This window comes from Plectropomus leopardus, chromosome 3, assembly GCF_008729295.1.
Source record: "Plectropomus leopardus isolate mb chromosome 3, YSFRI_Pleo_2.0, whole genome shotgun sequence".
Taxonomy (NCBI): domain Eukaryota; kingdom Metazoa; phylum Chordata; class Actinopteri; order Perciformes; family Serranidae; genus Plectropomus; species Plectropomus leopardus.
This window is the reverse complement of record NC_056465.1, coordinates 24,630,177-24,648,301: the sequence shown is the minus strand read 5'-3', so window position 1 is coordinate 24,648,301 and position 18,125 is coordinate 24,630,177. Positions and strand designations below refer to the sequence as shown.

The following is an 18,125-nucleotide window of genomic DNA, read 5'->3' as shown; positions in this document are numbered from 1 at the left end:
AAATATATTTTCTAAATCTACTAATTTCTTAAAGTTTGCTAGACATTTTTTCTGCCAAATTGCTCATTGCCTTTTTCCTTGTAAAAGGTGTCTGAACATTGCACTACAATTTGATCAACCTCTACAATTTCACTGTAACTGGGTAACTATCTGCCGAGGACTGTGTGTGATGGCGAAAGCTCCACAGTAGCCGCTGAATGGGTCTTCTGAAATGTTTGCTTTTTATACTTAAAGAGTTGAGGGTGTTTTCACACTTTTCAGGCCGTCATTTTCAGTTAGCTACAAAGATCAACATGCAACTTAGCTGGGGTTTCTGTCAAAGCTTATCCTACCGAGGAGAAGTGGGTTTAAATAATGAATGGCCAGACTGATCACGCACTTTTATGGTGATGCAAAAGACCATTTTGAACACTTTAAATTCAAGATTTATCATCAAAATGATGTTCACAGGAGACATGAAAGATGTTAGACTCTGGTTACTCAACAACAACACTTAAAACCAATAAAATGCCAACATCATCTTTCATCAGTATTCTACATCAAATTGACAGTGGCATTAAAATTTGTCCTGTCGATGAATTTTGGCCACTTGACATCACAACCTAAATTCAACCAAATATCAACGTCTAACATTCTCGATGGCCAGGTGGGATTATTGAGGTTGGGGATGTTAGACTGTCTTGAATGCTGGATTTTTCCCTGCTGTCTCTGCTAAAATGAAATTGCCATGCTCTTACTTAAAACTACATTAACATCATATAACTTCAACAAGAAATTAAGGACAAGAAATCTTCACCTTACCTCTTCCAAGTTTTATATCTCTGCAAGCTGATTTTCACATGTTGATGAGATGAACTGGAACCAACGCCGGCCTGAAAGGTTGAATATGTAACAAAATCTTATTTGGCCCGTTTCGTGAGGCAACTTAAAACATTCAGAGGCATTTGTACTCACCTTTAAATTGGGGCCTTCTGCTTGGACTGTCACCCAAATTAAGTTCACCACACTGCCTGTAGTAACCAGAGCAACTTAAAAGAAGTGTACAGGTGTTCATATTAAAGGATTTCCAGACACCAAACCACAATGAGACATTGAAAGAGTTACAGAAGAGCAGGAGCATTTCTTATGATTTGATTGACTTTATTTGTAAGGCACCAGAAGTCCTTCCTTACTGCAGAACATTTCATATTATTTATAGTAAATGTTTGTTGTACTTTTTTTATATTCCTTTTTTTTGTTTCAATGAAGCTATGATTTCAGACACAAAACATTTTTTTTTTTTTGCCAAAGTACACACTTTCAGGTTTTACATTATGCACAAAATAAGTATTTAAAAAAAGACCTTTACAAAGCTCAAAACGCTTACAATGCTTCACGCTATGGGGGCAAAAAGTTGGGAAGGTGAGGTGTGGGAGTCGAAGGGATCGGGGGGAAGGGGGTCAGAGAAGAGGGGAGGGATCAAAGGGCAAAAGGTCAACGTACTGCAGTTTCCCCCCTGGTGTCACATCAGTTTTGTAACACAATAGCACAACAATCATCCAGGACAGACAAGAAAAGATGCAGCTATATACACATAAAGCTTTCTATGTATAACTGTATACAGAGGCGAGCACCTCCAACTACTTTAACAAATACATAGAATTTCATTTGTATGTTTATAACGTCAGCTTTGTAACTCTCGTTCTAGTTCATATCGATTAATATTTAAAAACAAAGAAGAGGATTAAAAAAAAAAAAATACAAGTGCATTGATCACAGAAAGTTTGGACCAAACATTCTTTTGAAAAATGTCTCGACTAGAAAGAAATCAATCATCGGTTCCCCAGCAGACATGCATTGATGAGTGTGTGTGTGTGTGTGTGTGTGTGTGTATGTGTGTGTGCCGCTTTGTCTACAAGCTCTGCATATCACTACGACGAGTACAGTTTGTAGCTAGACACATAAAGTATGTGGGAGGACAGTGTGCTGCGAGCTTAATTCACAAGCAGAATAGCGCGTTAGCTTTAGCTGTAGTGAGAACAGCATTTCAGCTTCGTGTGTATCAAACCTGTACAACTGCTTATACACACCTCATTTATGTATTCACATACATACACAACAATGGGCATCATCGAAGGAGTCGTCCCGCCAATGTCACCGACAGTAAGCCATCAGGACTGTTAGAAGACATGGAGGGTTTTATTCTAACGTGCAAGTTGTATACTTTTGCTTTCTGAATGAATTCAACAATAAAATGTGCTTTATCATCATCATCATCATCATCATGCCAAAGATCATTTTGGGTGGTGTTTTTTTTTTTTTTTTTTTCAAAATCAAAAGATTTCACACTTCACATCAATTCATTCTCACAGTGTAGCCATTAAATCAGAGAGAGAAGGCTAAGAAAGTGTGTGTGGGTGTGTGTGTGTCAGTCTATGTGTGAGGGGTTTGTATAAAACAACATTATACACAGGCTGTATTCAAACTAACACAAACAAGGCAGTGCCAGGTCAGGGGGTCCCATAAGCACTGAGTCTACCTCTGCTGAAATGTATGAGTGCCGCAAAACACCCTAAAGGAGGGGTACAGGGTCAATTTCATCTCATCGAAAGAAGACGTTTAATGGCTGCTGCTATTCCACCCCCACAGGTGTTCACACACGTTGCCTGATTAGACCTCTTTTAAGAATCTCCCTCACACTAAAACCTTCTTTCCACTGAGCTGTCCGGTTCAGTTCAGTTCAGTACATATTAGAGCTGTTAACTTTTTCAAAAGTTGTGAGTGGTACCAAAAGAGCCGTTCCGATCCTTTCCATTTTTTGTCACCCCTCTGTTAAGGTACTTAGCACACTGATCCGATACTAAAACGCTGCCGTAGAAACACTGCAGTCCGATGACTGGTCAACATAGAGAGAGACTGTAAACACTCCAGCCTGTTATTTTTTGTTCTGCAAATGTTACCCAACCATGTTCTGTGGATGATCAGCGAGGTGCAGACGTTCCTCTGTATCATCGGTAAAAAGGAAATGCAGTGAGAGGTGGATGGAGCAGCTATTTTCATCTGGACATAGCACAGCCTGCATGAGTGCTGTCTACTGTGGAAATGCAATACAGAACTACGGTTTACGTCCGCACGGGTTATGTACCGTTCTAAGGGAACTGTACCAAAAGTGTCTGCCTGCAACGCAGCTGTCTAGTGGTTTTGCTGCTTCTGTCCTATTGAAGTTACAGCTTTTGACCTGTAAAAAGTTTTAACGTCAACGTCCACATTGTAATTAGGACCAAGGAGATTTTTCTGAAAGCTCAATAATACAGAAGGGGCTGAAAGCAAAACAAAAACATTGGATGCCACGTAAGCGAGTGTTAAAGTAATAATCTCAAAAATTTGAATTTAAATACATTTCTGGATTTCTGTTAAATCTATCGCCAAATGAAACGGACCTATTAGGTCTACTGATGAAAGCCCTTGAATTTGTAGTATCACAAACTGGGTGTCTATGGCGTAATTCCCAGTTAAAATCAAAAGTGGCGCACGGTTAGTGAAGCGTGATCCATCACCCGACAATGGTTGGTCCACCAGCGAGGGTAGGTGGAGCTAAAGCAAGAGACTCGCTCTTTAACTCACATGTGTGAAGCAGCGTGCAGTTTTTTTTTTTTCAGTCAATGCTAGCGTTGCAAGTAAATGGTTATTACGGCTAAACAAACAAAGAAAAGCAATGAATAAAGATGATGAATCTTCAAAAAGACAAAAAGAAGTACAAATCCAAAGAAAAGGAAACAAAGTCAACATTCGGAAGAAGGCGACACTGTTAGGATCTCTGGGGAAGTGCAATCCACCTGCAATTACTGCTTATCGCCATAGGTGCTTCGAAAGATAACAAAACATACATTTTCAAAACTGTAACTTTAAGAAATTAAACCTAAATATAATGAAAAGAGTACTATATTTTCCATTACATAATAACACAAGTACCTGAAAGGATTCTCGTGGCCTTTTTTTTTTGTTAGTGAAGATTTTTGGGGTCCCTAAAAAGTTCTGAAACTCTGCTTTTGATCACAATAGGAGTTTTCTCTCAGCATAGTTTCAGCCAGCTTCCACCGGAAAAGAGGTTTAATCGGACAAGCTAATTGAAAACAGGTCCTGTGAGGCTGAGGGGGAGTTTCTACTCATCGGAGCAGCTGTGGAGGACGCTCGGGCTTCATCCGTGTGATCTGCACTGATATAATTTTGTCAGGTCGTGGAGATTGCCCACTCGATGTCCTACGTAGGTGTTAAATGGCCTGAATAATGTAGTGTTAGTCTGATAAGTGACAGACCTTTATAAGTACAGTGAATACAAATGTACAGGCTGTAAATCTGAATTTACAAAGGGATCAAAACGGGTCCATTTTATCTTAAAACAGACTTTTTCCTCAAGAACTGGATCAAGAGAGAGACCGCAACTGACCTCATGCAGAGATTAATGTCCTCAGTCTAGTCTCTGTGTATTAAGTTAGTACACACAGAGTGGATAAATAAGCCATTCCCCCCTTGTGACATAGCCTGCACTCTGTCATTGTCCTGTCCTTGTTTTGCTCTGGACCCAGTGAGGAGAAGGACACACACTGCCCTCTGCTGTCAAACACACAACATGCACACTCTCTCCCCCCGGTGCCTCTGATATAAGTTCACATTAAAGATGCAAAAGGTGGTGGCGGTGGTGGGTGGGTGGGGGGTGGGGTGGTGCAGGAGTCAAGCGGCATCTCTGTTCATTTAACTGCTGAGGAAAATGTTGCCTTCAGTTAAGGTGCTGGGCGGATTTATCTAACGAACCTCACAGGGTCAAGTGAGGATAGTAAGTCGGGGGGGATTACTCACTAATGTGGGTTTGTTATCTACTCTGGCAGCTCTCAGCATGAAGTTTGCTCTAAGAAGGTGCTTTTTCCTCTCTCAATATAAATTTAGGATTATACACAAAATCTCTCGTTTGTTGACGTCTTCTCAACGCATCAATTCTGCTCCATAAGCAGCAGTTTTTGGTTAGGACGTGTGTGTATGTGTGTGTTTGGGATGTGTCTCTCTTTAGCCAGGACACTGTTAAAACACTTCTCTAATCCATAACAATCCGCCATTTAAACTCAAAGCCAGCTTGGAATGAATGCATGCGATCTGTACTGCCAAAAAAATATCAACTGATCTTTGTCAGACCTCTTTCTTAGGAAAATTGAAGTTTGGAGGAATCCTGTGTTGTGTCTGACAAGTGTTACAGCTTGCCAAAGAATCCCTGTGTTTAACGTTTAGCCTGTTTTAACACCTACTGTACGGTGCGTTCAGTCTCACAGATCAGTCCTGCATTACAAGAACCCGCTCAGAACAGAGGCGAGAGGTGGGTGAGAGTGGGAGGAAGAGAGCCATGGAGAGAGAGAAACAGAAACTAAACAGGAATAAGAGCTGAGAGACAGAGCAACAGGAAGGCAGGAAGGAACTGAAATAGAAAGCAGTCCTGATAAAAAAATAAAGATAAAATAAATGAAGCTTGATCAGATACAAAAAAGAGACGCAGGCGACACTTTGATGGTGATAAAGAGGAAGGAGGGTAAAGGAACAACCCATGGATGGTAAATACGAAGCAATCAGGACCAGTCTGACATGAGGGGGCAGGTGCCAAAGCCCTCCCAGTAAAGAGAGTTGGTTAGGGGTCTGTAGCTGGAGCTGTGTGATGGGATTAAAGCCCATGTTAGCTAAGGTCATAGAGAGAGGGAGACCAGGGGAGAGGCTGTAGGCCAAGGGAGCTCAGATCTGGGGATTCAGGTCTCTGGATAAAAACAGAGCTGAATGGGGACACCATCTAATCGGACTTGTCTCCGTCCTCCTCGCGGTGGCTGTCAACTCCGTCGCGTGACGCTTTCTCCTCCTTGGCCAGCTGGGCCTGAGAGGCCAGCAGGGAGGAGAGGGAGAAGAGACCAGAGGAGGTGGTGACGGCCGGGAGGGTTGGCTGGCTCAGGCCCAGCGGCAGGGGGGTCATGGGCAGGGCCAGGCCCTGGAGCTGAGACAGCTGGTGAGCCTGGAGCTGCTGCTGCATGGAAGACAACCAGACACAACTCAGGCACAGCAGGAAAGACCCGGCACACAAATCACTGCAAAACACAGGGGGGCAATGCAAAAATCTGCAATGCACAGACCTATTATACATCGCAAATTATGTTTAATATATAACCCCTGAGGCACAGCGCTAATAGATCCAGCACAATAGAAAAGATGGAAGGCACGTATCATGGCTAAAATACATGTTTGGTAGGAGATGGAAAGTCTGCAGCACATAATTTATTTATGACAGATGCAATTTTCAATCTATATAACCCGAGAAAACAAGTGAGAGGGGAGAACACTAAAAAAACACGTCTTACAGAGGACACACCTTGTCTTTAATATAACACATAAAAACACCACAGGATACACGTTTCATTTTAATGTGTAGAAAGAAAAATTGTTACTGCCAAGCCTGTTCATTTTCATCACTCCCTGTTGTACACACACTCGACATCATGACACATCAGTGATTTTATGACAATCCTGACTGACTTCTCGTAAACTGTAACCAACAGCCACAGTTTGCTCTCTGAAGCTTCGCTTCACATTCAGACCTGAAGATCTATGCCTTTTGGTTATATTTCATGTAAAAAGTATGAAAGAAAGATATTGATAAGCATCAGAAAATGGACCAAATTGTGTGGCTATGAGGGGCAGGTCCAGTCCTAAAAACAGACCAGTATCCTCTGTATCTAAAAGAAGCAGCAGACAAAAGACAATAGCAAGGCGCCTCTTTGAATCATGCATCACAGTGATGGAGTGGCTAAGCTAGCTAACACTACCATAGTAAAATGATGGAGTGGCTCGGCTAGTTAATTCTAAACCTCTGGTAAAATGATGGAATAGCTAAGCTAGCTACTACAAAGCTTATATTGATAAAGTGCAGCTGGCTAACATTAAAGCCACAGAGATGAAGGATTACAGCTAGCTGGCTAATGCTCCATCTATAATGATTCAGTATTTTAGCCAGTAATCTTACTATTCTAATTATCAAAATTTTGCCCATGTAGTGGAGGGTATAGTTTGGATTTTTTGAAGGGTGCCTATCCATAGTCCGTTTATTACATGCAATAGATATCAGTCAGCACGCCCCTGGTTTAAAGAAGCAGGCTGGTGTCATGGAAGATAAGCAATGTACAGCTATGGAGGGGTCAGCAACAAAATGTATTTTAGCCATCTCAAAAAGTCTCACTTTAAAAAAATCAATATTAGTTCAAGTGAATGCTTTATTTAGAGTATTTTCACTTCTTTACCTCAGTGTCAGACAGTGAGCTCCAGAGGGAAAATTATGCCGTTGTATCGCTCTCTTTAAAGCCGGACTTCATTGAGAAAAGCAGTGATTCAACACTGGTCAACACAGGAGCTGCGGGTTTCAGCCACCTCGAATGATTATTTTGTGTGTGTTGTTGTGTGACCTCAGTGTTTAAAAAGGTTGGTTCAGATTAAACAAAGTCAAAAATTAAAACAAGCTTTTAAATCCAGGCTGCAGTAGAGCAGCAGCTCCCGTGTTCAGTTAACATTACTGCAGGGTTCCCACACATTTTCATGAACAAAATTTCAGAAATTTTCCATGACTTTTCAAGGACCTATATTATCAATTTAAATCTTGCCTAAAGTTTCTCAAACATATCAGATTCAAACTCTATTAAAACATGATTTCAGCTAGCTGGGATTCATGAAGAGAGACGGAGCCAGGGACAATAAAGAAATATACGTGATGGTTGACAAAATGTCACAATATCAACGCATATTAGAGCTACCTTAAGTTGTCAGCTAAAGAAAATAAATTTGTTGTTATGTTACATTACATGGCAGGTTATCCACAGAAGATTACTCTCACAATTTCCTAAAACTGAAAAAATTCAATGCGTTTTTCAAAGATTTCAATTATTTTTCTAATTCCAGGACTTTTCCTGGTTTTCCATGACCGTGAGAACCCTGTCACTGTTTTTGTCAATAGAGTCTGGTGGTTTTGACAAGAGCATTTTTACAGCGTGAGTATGGATATGTATCCCATACAACCCCACTTCAAAAAATCTAACATATCTCTTTAAATCTCACAAAATTAATGATTATAGCTAAACGGTAGAGTAAACTTACTTTCTAATTTCACAAACTAAAAGCCAATAAATGAAGGTCACTAAAGAAAACAATAGAAATTGCAATAATGATCAATAATCATGCTTTAGAGTCATAAGACCCTCAAGCGGGGCCTGAACATCATACCCTTATGATGGAGTTCATCTCTGGGGGGGTGACCTGCTTGGCCCTCTCTATGGCTGCCAGGACCTGCTGCTGGTGCTGGAGATGATTGGTGGGTCGGGGTGTGAGGAAAGGGGGTGGGGGGTGGGGGGGTGAAGACGAGCGAAGGAAAGTGAGAGAGACAATAAAAGCGAGACAGAAACAAGGGGAGGAGAGTTCGGGGGGAGAGAGGTGGAGAGGTTAGATCAATATCAATAGTCCCAACAGAGACCCGACAACCCTCTCTGGTGATGCATCCCCCCCTCTGGCCATTCAGCTATTCATCCAGTCATACACACACACGCGCACACACACACACATACACACACGCACAAAAGCCTTGTGTGACACTGGTGAATGGATGGTTGGCTGGTGTGCTGTAATGGGTGGAGGTCAACGCCCTGGTGGGCAGATAAGAGCACGGCTTATCTGAATCACACAACCATTTATTACGCTGACACACACAAACACACACATGTATAAAGGAAGAGAGGAGTGGGATGGAGGAGGGATAAAGGGAAGGAGGAGAGAGAAGGAGGAGGAGGTCAAAAATGGAGGGGGAGGGAAAAGTGGGAGGACAGATTGAATATGGCAGAGGAGAGTGGGGGAGGGAGGAGTAAAGTGAAAGTGAGTTGGAGAGAAACACAGGAAGCGACTGATGATGAATGATGGGAGGAGAGACGTGGAGAGGAGAGTGGAGGAGGGAGGGATGCTGAGCGAGGGGTCACGGAGGTGGAGAGGTAATGAGGCGGGAATGAGGGTGATCTCATTCCAGGATGTAAGGAATAGTGCAGAGGGTCAGAGGGTTAGTGATGTCTTTGTGTCTATGTGTGTGCGAGTGTGTGTGTGCTCACCTCCTGAGACAGGTAGGGGAGGACTTGTGCACAGATCCCGTTCAATCTTTTCACAATCTCAGCCTGCGGAAGAAGATATTTTTAGTTAAATGGTAATACCAGTCTTACTCTGTTGACAAAGAAAAAGACCAAAATCAATTGGGTTAGACTAAAACGTCTCTTTCCTGTCTGTGGCATGCAGTCCTAAGTAGAGTTGTTCTACTTAAGATGTTAACTATATAAACCGGTCATAAATATATATTTGTTTTTGTTTTTTTTATTTTTTTTAAGCCTAAGTACTCTTAACAAAAAAAAAGCAGGGCACTGATTTTTAGTACACGTAATGCGAACTGGAGTAAATAGTGTATTAGCTGGAGACTATTTTCAGATAAATACACATTCAGTGCTCTAGTGAGTATTTACAGCAGTAGGACGGTGTGGATGACACTGATTAAAAATAAACTTCAATGCCCATGTTCATCGTTATGAGGAATCAATTCAGCCAGAGCAACAGAAGCCCCTCTTATGCCCCTTGCTGCTTGGGCGGAGACAGACGATATGTTGTGGTGGCTGATAATTGCATCCTGCTGGTAAAGGGGCTAAAGTGAGCGCATCCACTCGGGTATTTTATTTTCATCACTGCCGATCAGAGCCGATTGAAAATTGAGCAAATAAATACTGTGACTACCGCAAAGTCATTTGTCCCAGGTGTGAATGCCAATTGTAACTTTTCCCATTAAATACAAAAGCCAGATACTAGTAGCTGTTGATGTTTTTTTATATGTCTGAGTAAAAAGAGGGAACCGGCAGGACACAGGTGTTGCGTGTGCACCCCACCACCAGGTGATTTAAAAAGCATCAAACAGCTAACTATACTCACCAATTTGGCTTGAGTTTGCAGAAAGTACCCAGCTAGCAAAAGGCACCTCAACACTCAGTTCATCTGCCATTTCTGTTGAGATGCTAGACACTGATGCTGTTGTGTTACATGACACGCCTCTTTTGCTTCCTGAACGTCGGCATGCTATGTAGAATCACACGGTGGCCTGATTCCAGCATAGCTTGTTTCAATGTTAAAAAGCGAAGCTGTCTTAATGTAAGGACGTCTTTGCAGCAGTATTGGCAATTCTTTGTTTAAAAAGGGTTAGCGCGGCTCACTTTGTGTTTTTAAAGCCCCTACGCACCCTTAGTCCGCCGACACGTGTTGTGCCTGATTAGACCTTGTCTCGGGACTAGTGGGTGTAAACACACCATGCATGATTGACGGCTCTCTCACTCTCTCGTTAGATTAGCACATTATCACTTGTCAGAGACAGTGCAGTGCCTTTTTTTTCCCATTTGCTTTAAGCCACAAATAATGTGAAATGTGTTTATTACTCTGTATTGTTTAGATGCTGTTGGTACATGTAATATTTTGTTTAAATGTCGCATAGAGCCGTTGATTGTCAGTGTTTGCAGAATGTGACTTTTTGTGTGCCAAATGAAAATGGAGTGGAAACTACATCCACTCTAATAAAGACTATACATATCCAAATTAGAGCGAAGCATATAACAGCCTTATTTTCCACAGAGGACGTTTTGACACGTCACAGTATAAAACACACACCTGTAAAAAAAAATAAAAATTAATAATGATTTGATTCATTGTTGGTTTTAATCTTTTCGTGGGATTTTGTTGACAAAGAAAAAATATAGCATATCACCAGATGTATCCTTTAAACCCTCATGATTCACACCACGCTCTCATCTGTATGGGAAACATCTGCTATGACCTTCTCAAACACACACACACACACACACACACACACACATATCAGAGATATCAGAATCCCCTTTATTCACCTCATTAATTAAGTTGCTTGTACTTAATACTCTTTCTCAAACTATTGGACATGCACGTGCACACACACACACACACACACACACACACACACACACACACATAACACACACACACACACACACAGAGGCAGTAACAATAACCCATGCAAACACATACACACTTTTTCCTCATTCTCGTCTTGCAAATTCCCTATCTTTCTCACATGCAGGTCTATTATCACATTTGGTTGGTAATCATCCAATCCGTCTGAGATATGCAAAGCAGCAGTAATTGTGTTAGAGCCTAATTCGTGGCGCTATGAGGAGAGAGGGGCCCTCCTAACAATCATTAGGCATGCAGAGCACAGCTCCCCATCAAGCGCTTCACTCCTATCCGCTCATCATTACACATACACACTCGCTGACATCTCTAAAATGTCTCTCTAAAATGTCTCTGCGGGACTCGCTCCGTGCTAACTATGGCTCTTCCTCTTTTTCAGTGCCCTTTATGCTGCCTCCCTCTCTCTCTCTCTCTCTTTTTTTCCTAACCCAGCTTCTGTTTCTTCTTTTATCTGTGCTCTCTATTATCCTCCTCTCTGTGTCTCTCCCTCAGCTTTTATCTGTCTGAACGCTTCTTCCTCTCTTTTGTCCTGCCTTTACATTTCACTCTGCTTCTTTCTAGCTTTCCTCAAGTGCTCCTGGAGCACACATTCACTGACAAGAGCATTGTGTGTGTGAAAATAAAACATACATAATAATAAAACTGTGCCGGGATACTCAACAAATACATCAAGGATGTGCAACAGACTGAATTCATTGCTGTTGGAGATGTCTTGCTGCTTTTTGCCAATTTAAATAAGCTTTATCTTTTGTAATTTGAAAATGTAGACTCAAAGGGGAAAGCAAATACAGATACAAAAATGTTGATTTAAAATGTGTTTCAAGGAAGCACTGAAGGAAGCCTAAACAAACCTAACATTTCACAGACTTCCTCAGGGCGTCCTGCTTTTGTCCCTGAAGGAGCTTCACTCTCTGAGTGTCTTGAGCTACTGCTTCCTGCTGGGAATACAACTGGACATTATACTAAATCTGACAACAGCAGAAATGAATCTAGAACATTAAAAAGTGCAAACATGTACTCGTAGGTATAAATCTGTAGTACTTGTACTTTAACTCAGTATTTACTCATTGTGCTACTTTATACTTCTACGTCACTAAATTTCAGAGGCAAATATTGTTCTTCTAACTGAACTAGATGAGACAACTATTCTGACTAGTTACTTTGCAAATTCAAATTTAACATACAAAACTTATTATAAAATAAAAAAATAGATGCATTATTATTAATACTATTAATTTTCTTACACCCTTTAAAATCAAGGAGGCCTTGTGACCCCTTGTGAAGCTTTGGCAACTCCTAATAGAGGTCGGGACTGCCGGGTCGGGAGCCAGTGATCTAGGTACTTCTGTCACCATGGCTAACAAGAGTAAGGCCTTAGTGATAGCACAGAATTGAAGAGATGGTTTGCAGGCATCGCAAAGAGTCGCAGAGACGTGTCACACACCTCCTGCAAAATGTGACTATGCACCAGGCAAGTTTGATTAAACATCAGAGCTGAGAGGTTGGATTTCTGGACACTTCCTGTCCCAGCATGCACCTGTGAAATTACATGCTACACTCAGTCTGTCACAGTACTATATGCCTGCTGTGCCCGAGAGGTGCCTGCACGGAGGGTGGAGGCACACAGCGGCAGAGGTATAAATTAAGTATTACTCACCATGAGGTCTCCTACAGTTCAACCTGTAAGTCTGCTCATTATAGATGAACATGTTGGGAGTGAACTACACTGTACTGTCCGTGATGTAACGACTACTTGTACATTATTTAGACACACAATGAAAGAGCCTACACTATATGGAACATAAAGAAAACATAGATGAAGAGTTGTGATGTCAGACAGGACACGCATTCAACACAGAAAGAAAAACATGGTGCAGAAACAGAACAATAGAAAGACAAAGAGAGACCCAGAAACAATACAGCTTCATACAACATATTCCCAGTTCAATACAAAACTCAACCATACTTCTACTCACCAAGACAAAACAGGGGGAAACAGAGAGAGAGAGAGAGACAAGAGAGTGAAGAGAGAGAATGAACAGACAGAGTGGAGAGGCATTTTTTGAATTGAGTGGGACAGAGTGATCAAGAGGGAGCAATTGAATGTGTGAGAGTGCAAGAGAGAAAGAAAGAGAGGGATATAGAGACAGAGGTGGAAAGGGAGGAGGAGGAGCAGAGGAGGAGGAGGTGGCGGGGGTGGAGAAGGGGGGGACTGGCTGTGCACAATAGGCCTAGACATGAATGCTCCTCGACACTCGTTTCCACACATCCCCTTCAATTTCAACTCTCTAATGGAACTAGAGATTCTCTGCACCCACTCATACTGTGCACAAAGAAAGCGCGCACGCACGCATGCACGCATGCACGCACACACACACAAACAGGATAACAGATGCACACATCAACAGAAACACACAACTGCTTATGAACACACACACAAAATTACAAGCATAATGCACTAATAGAGAGAGACACATGCACACACACAAATATGCTCACGCAGGCAGTCTCAACCAGCACACACACACAAACACACATTAAAAAAAAAGAAAATTGTGACGGAAAAATGCATGAGCAACTGTTCAACATCACACACATACACACACACACACACACATTTGACACGACATACACGCAACCGCAATTGTGACTATGAATTTCATCCATCAGATAAAGGAAACGGGTGGGATGAACTGCACACATATTGCTCTCTGTGTGTGTGTGTGTGTGTGTGTGTGTGTGTGTGTGTGTGTGTGTGTGTGTGTGAGTGTGCGTGTGTGCTCCGTATGCATCACAGCCGTCTTGTGCTTCCTACCTCCGAGTTGTGTGGGTGCATATATGTGAAGGTCTTTAAATCATGGAAGCTGCTACTTCTGTGTGTGTGTGTGTGTGTGTGTGTGTGTGTGTGTGTGTGTGTTCATTTGTCAAAGCACACTCACTTCTTCCAATATGGCTGTCAGTGAGCGCCGTCAATCATAAGACAGTGTGTGTGTGTTTGTGTGTGTGGACGGGCAGCGCCAGACGAGGTCACCGATAAGGGCTGGCCCTTTGGAGGCCCATCGCTCTCTCCCTCCTACAGGCTGAGCATAAATTACTCCCCCAGCTTCAGCCTCACAAACTGATGTATGGATATCGGCGACTAACCCCTCCCCTGCCTTTTCTTTTCTTTTTCAAAATGGCCAACTAATTCTGGCTGTACTGTCTTCACTGGATTTGAAGATTTGGGGAATCTGCTCCTCGGATTTTCTGCTGATGAATGACTCTGTGATATGGCTTTAAAATATAATTAAATTATTATAATTATAATATAATTGTTTAAGTAAAGTTAAATAAAGTTTAGTTTTGTTTATTTAACTTATCAAAAAGACGGAGTACAATGACAGTGATCATTTACGAGATAACAAAACATTGTTGCACCAGATTTAGCAAGACACTAATTTCCATCTTTCGTCCTACACTTAACATAACACGTATTGTTATATTAAATAAATCAAAGTGGAACCCATGGTCCTTTCATTTTTGAAGGACCCGTCTCGTCTAAGGCCTGAAGTGTTGATGTTTTTGCTATGGACTTGAAGCTTTTGGTCAACAGATGGTACTATTACAGGCAGTTAAACTATTACTGAAGCACCTTTGTGAGCTGGAAACAAACAAACAGATCTCCAGTTCATAAACTGCAAAGATTTGCAAGTCACACTGGTGCTCCATGGTTGCACAATGTGACTAAATAGTCACAATCGGAGCTCAGCAGATACAAAAACACTGACTTCACCTGCTCACGCTAATGGCAATACAACTCACTGAGTTAGACTGTTACCACAGCACCATTAAACATGATGCTTTGTTCACTATAAGCTGGAAAAAATCTAACAGTTCATTTATTAATAATATTTAAGCCAGTGGCTTAAAAAACTGACATGATAATTTATACTCAATGTTTGCGAATCAGCAATTTTATACATCTTGAGAGGAACAAGCTGTGATACATCCAGTATATCATCCAACCCTACTTGGAATTTGAGATGAATGGCTACATCAGTACCTACAAACTAAAATAAACTAAACTTTCCAAGACTTGGAGCAGATAAAATTCAGTTCCCAATGCACATTTCCATGCTCACCATCACTGTGGCATACGGTGAATGGAAACTGATTTGGCAAAAGCAGAAAAGCTAACCCCCTTGGCGCCTGTTTTTCTACACACAGCCTCAGGTGACATCATTCAAATGTCTCTGAACACTCCCAAAGTGAAGGGAGATTATCTCTGTAATTCACACCTGCCAATCAGTGAGCTGCAGGTGTACAGTGGGGGAATGGGGTTGGGAATGCACAGCTGTGTCTGCATCAACAGAATAACAAAGTGAGAGGAGTTATTTTGGACGTTCAAGGTTTTTTTTTTTTGGTTTTTTTGCATAGATGATGTTAAGTGACTGGCAGCTGGAACACCTCCAAGGTTTTGATGGCCATGAAATTCTCCCGGTTGAATCACCACTATGAACAACTGCAATTACGGACTGCTATGAAGGACTGGTAGTCCTTGAGACTTCATCCAATCACCAAATTCAAAATGATGCTGTCTGCACCACTTACAGCAGGGACAGGGATAAAGAAAAAATCTTACTTCAGTATAAGATGAATTCAACAAATGTTCCTGACTCCGGCATCAAATTGTTCTGAAACTGCTGCAGCTTTTATTTGTGCCTCTTCATGGTTTCTCAATATCATGTCAAAGGAAATATTGCCTAATGCACACCTGGTGGACAGGTGCGTAGGAGAGTGAAGTTATGCCAAAGAAAGTAGTGATTTCCTGCTCACTGTCAGCACTAAGTTTACTGAAAAAGCTTTACTCATGTTTTACTCGCAGACTTTTCTTTGGCTTCTCCCTGGCAACAACGTCATGGGTGCTGTAGAGTTTACAGCCATTCAGACAAACTGACAAAAGACTGTTTCATGAGAAACTAACTTGAAATATTTTTTTTCTGTTTTTTAACATCATTTTTTATGTCTTTAATGATAGTACAGCAGAAGACAGACTGGGAATATGGGAAGGAAATGGGAATGGAATGCAGCAAAGGGCTGCAGGTCACAATCGAACCTGTGCTGCTACAAAGGCCTCCACCTTTATGGGGTGCACACTCTACCAGGTGAGAGAGAGGTCACCCCAAGTTATGAAATATTTCTGACAGCCAAAACAAACTTAATGGTTCAAGGATCCCGGAGGCTTGTATTTTTATAGAAAACGTTGCTACTCTAAAGCACCTTTCTACTGAACTAAAAAAAACATACATTTAAAGGGGAAGGTTATAATCGGCATTCACTCCTGGGACAAATGACTCTGCAGCAGTTATAGGCATTTATCCGTTCCAGCTCCTATTGGCAGTGATGGAAAAACAACACCCGGCTGGATGCACTAATTTTTGGTTGCAGCCCCCTCTTTATAGAACTCACCACCTAACCACATCAGAAATGCCCGTACACTGTTAGCACTCAGCAAGGTACTCAAAACCCACCTTCAGACTTGCCTTCCCCGGCTAACCCCCTCAGCGGCGCCATGTTTTAATTCCCAAGCCGACTAAATCCATTCCAATGTTTCCTTTTAACAAATTTACAGTTTCCTTTCTTTTCATTTATACACATATATCCTGCATTATGTAAAGCATATTTGAGGACTTTCAAAAGCACAATATACTGTAAGTCTAATGTGTTATTATTAATCTCTTGGACAATACAATGATGCCCCGCCAGAAAATACCATCCGTCTCCATTCAAGTGGCACTCACACATTATTAGGGACTGAATAAGTAAGAGATATTTTTAAAAAAGTAACCACTGTAATATTTTTACTGGCCTAAAAGCTGCTCTCTACTGTTTGGGAACCTGTTTTCCGGCTTGTCCATGACACGCGACACACCAGAAAAAAAAAAACAAACAAGAAAAAAAGCAAAACATAAGGGCATACTGGTCTAGTACAGAGCTGTGTACCTGAGTACAAGTTGCACACTCTAGTCTACTGACAATAGGAAGGGAGTCTATTGCCTTTTTTTCTTTTTAGGTGCATACTCATGGTAATTTTTGGTGGAAAAAGGGTATAACTGGTGGAATAATTTACAGCTTTGTCTTGTGAACCAGTCATTTGCTTACTTGGAACTTAAAGCCTGCATACTTGATATGTTGAATAACAAATGCTGACAGAAATAAGTGTCAGGCATACTAGCGAAGTGAAATCTGGAAAAATGTACCTTCTACAATTTTATTTTATTGAAAGCTTCACAGTACGCACTGGCACGCAGAGTGCAAGAACAACAGGCCAACATCTGTAATCAACTACAGTAATATAAACACCTTTAACATGTAGACGCCAGGAGACTGCAATGTTATTTTTTCAGGCCTTGCACCATAAACATGCGCGTTCCAACAGCACTGAGCACATCCTTCAGTGTTCCAATAGTTTTTGCACCAGCAGTTTACTGTTTGTGGACATAAGACAGTTTTGTGTGTCATGTGATGGGAACAGAAGAGTTTTTTTTTTTCTTCAAAGGATTAAATGTAGACTCACCTGTTTGTGCATCTCAATATTGAGCCCGTAGGACATCTCATAGTACTGGAAAAAAAAGGAGACAGAAAGACAAAAAGAAAACGTTATCACAAACACAAGCATCAAATAACTGCTCCCAGGCAATCTTCTGCACAAGAGCCCCATGCCTACACTTCATTATGCAACATTTACTGTGAGAGACAAATCATGTGTTGTACAGCTGATGTGCATTTGGATAACACTAAAATTCTCGTTTTTAGCTGGCATTCTCAAAAAAATAAATGCATGATTTAGTAATGGCTTATCACAGTTGAATGAAGTGCTCCCCACAAACTCTGAAAACGTGCCACAAATTTGAAGATTTCCAATAATGAAGGCAAAACTCTAGGTAATAAAAGTCAAGGCGAAAAAATAAATAAAAGTATCCTTCAGCACAATGTAGACCCTCAACTTAACACGACACATCTTTGACATCTTAATAACTCCCTACGTATTCCCACTCACAAAAACACCTGCATGCATACAA

The 18,125-nt window shown here is 41.4% G+C and overlaps 1 protein-coding gene across 2 annotated transcripts in view; it reads right to left on the bottom strand.

Moving 5' to 3' along the window:
• Positions 1-1,123: 1,123 nt before the first annotated feature.
• tle5 (TLE family member 5, transcriptional modulator) overlaps positions 1,124-18,125 on the bottom strand; it is a 53,720-nt gene continuing 36,718 nt past the window's right edge. Inside the window, exons 4-7 of one of the 2 annotated variants that reach the window (XM_042481352.1) lie at positions 17,621-17,665; positions 9,144-9,206; positions 8,275-8,349; positions 1,124-6,031 (exon numbers count right to left, since the gene is read on the bottom strand). In XM_042481352.1, the coding sequence (XP_042337286.1) occupies positions 5,807-6,031; positions 8,275-8,349; positions 9,144-9,206; positions 17,621-17,665 (408 nt within the window). In that variant the 3' untranslated portion in view covers positions 1,124-5,806. Of the gene's footprint in view, positions 6,035-8,274; positions 8,350-9,143; positions 9,207-17,620; positions 17,666-18,125 lie in introns of both variants that reach the window. The other variant, XM_042481346.1, reaches the window with a different exon arrangement.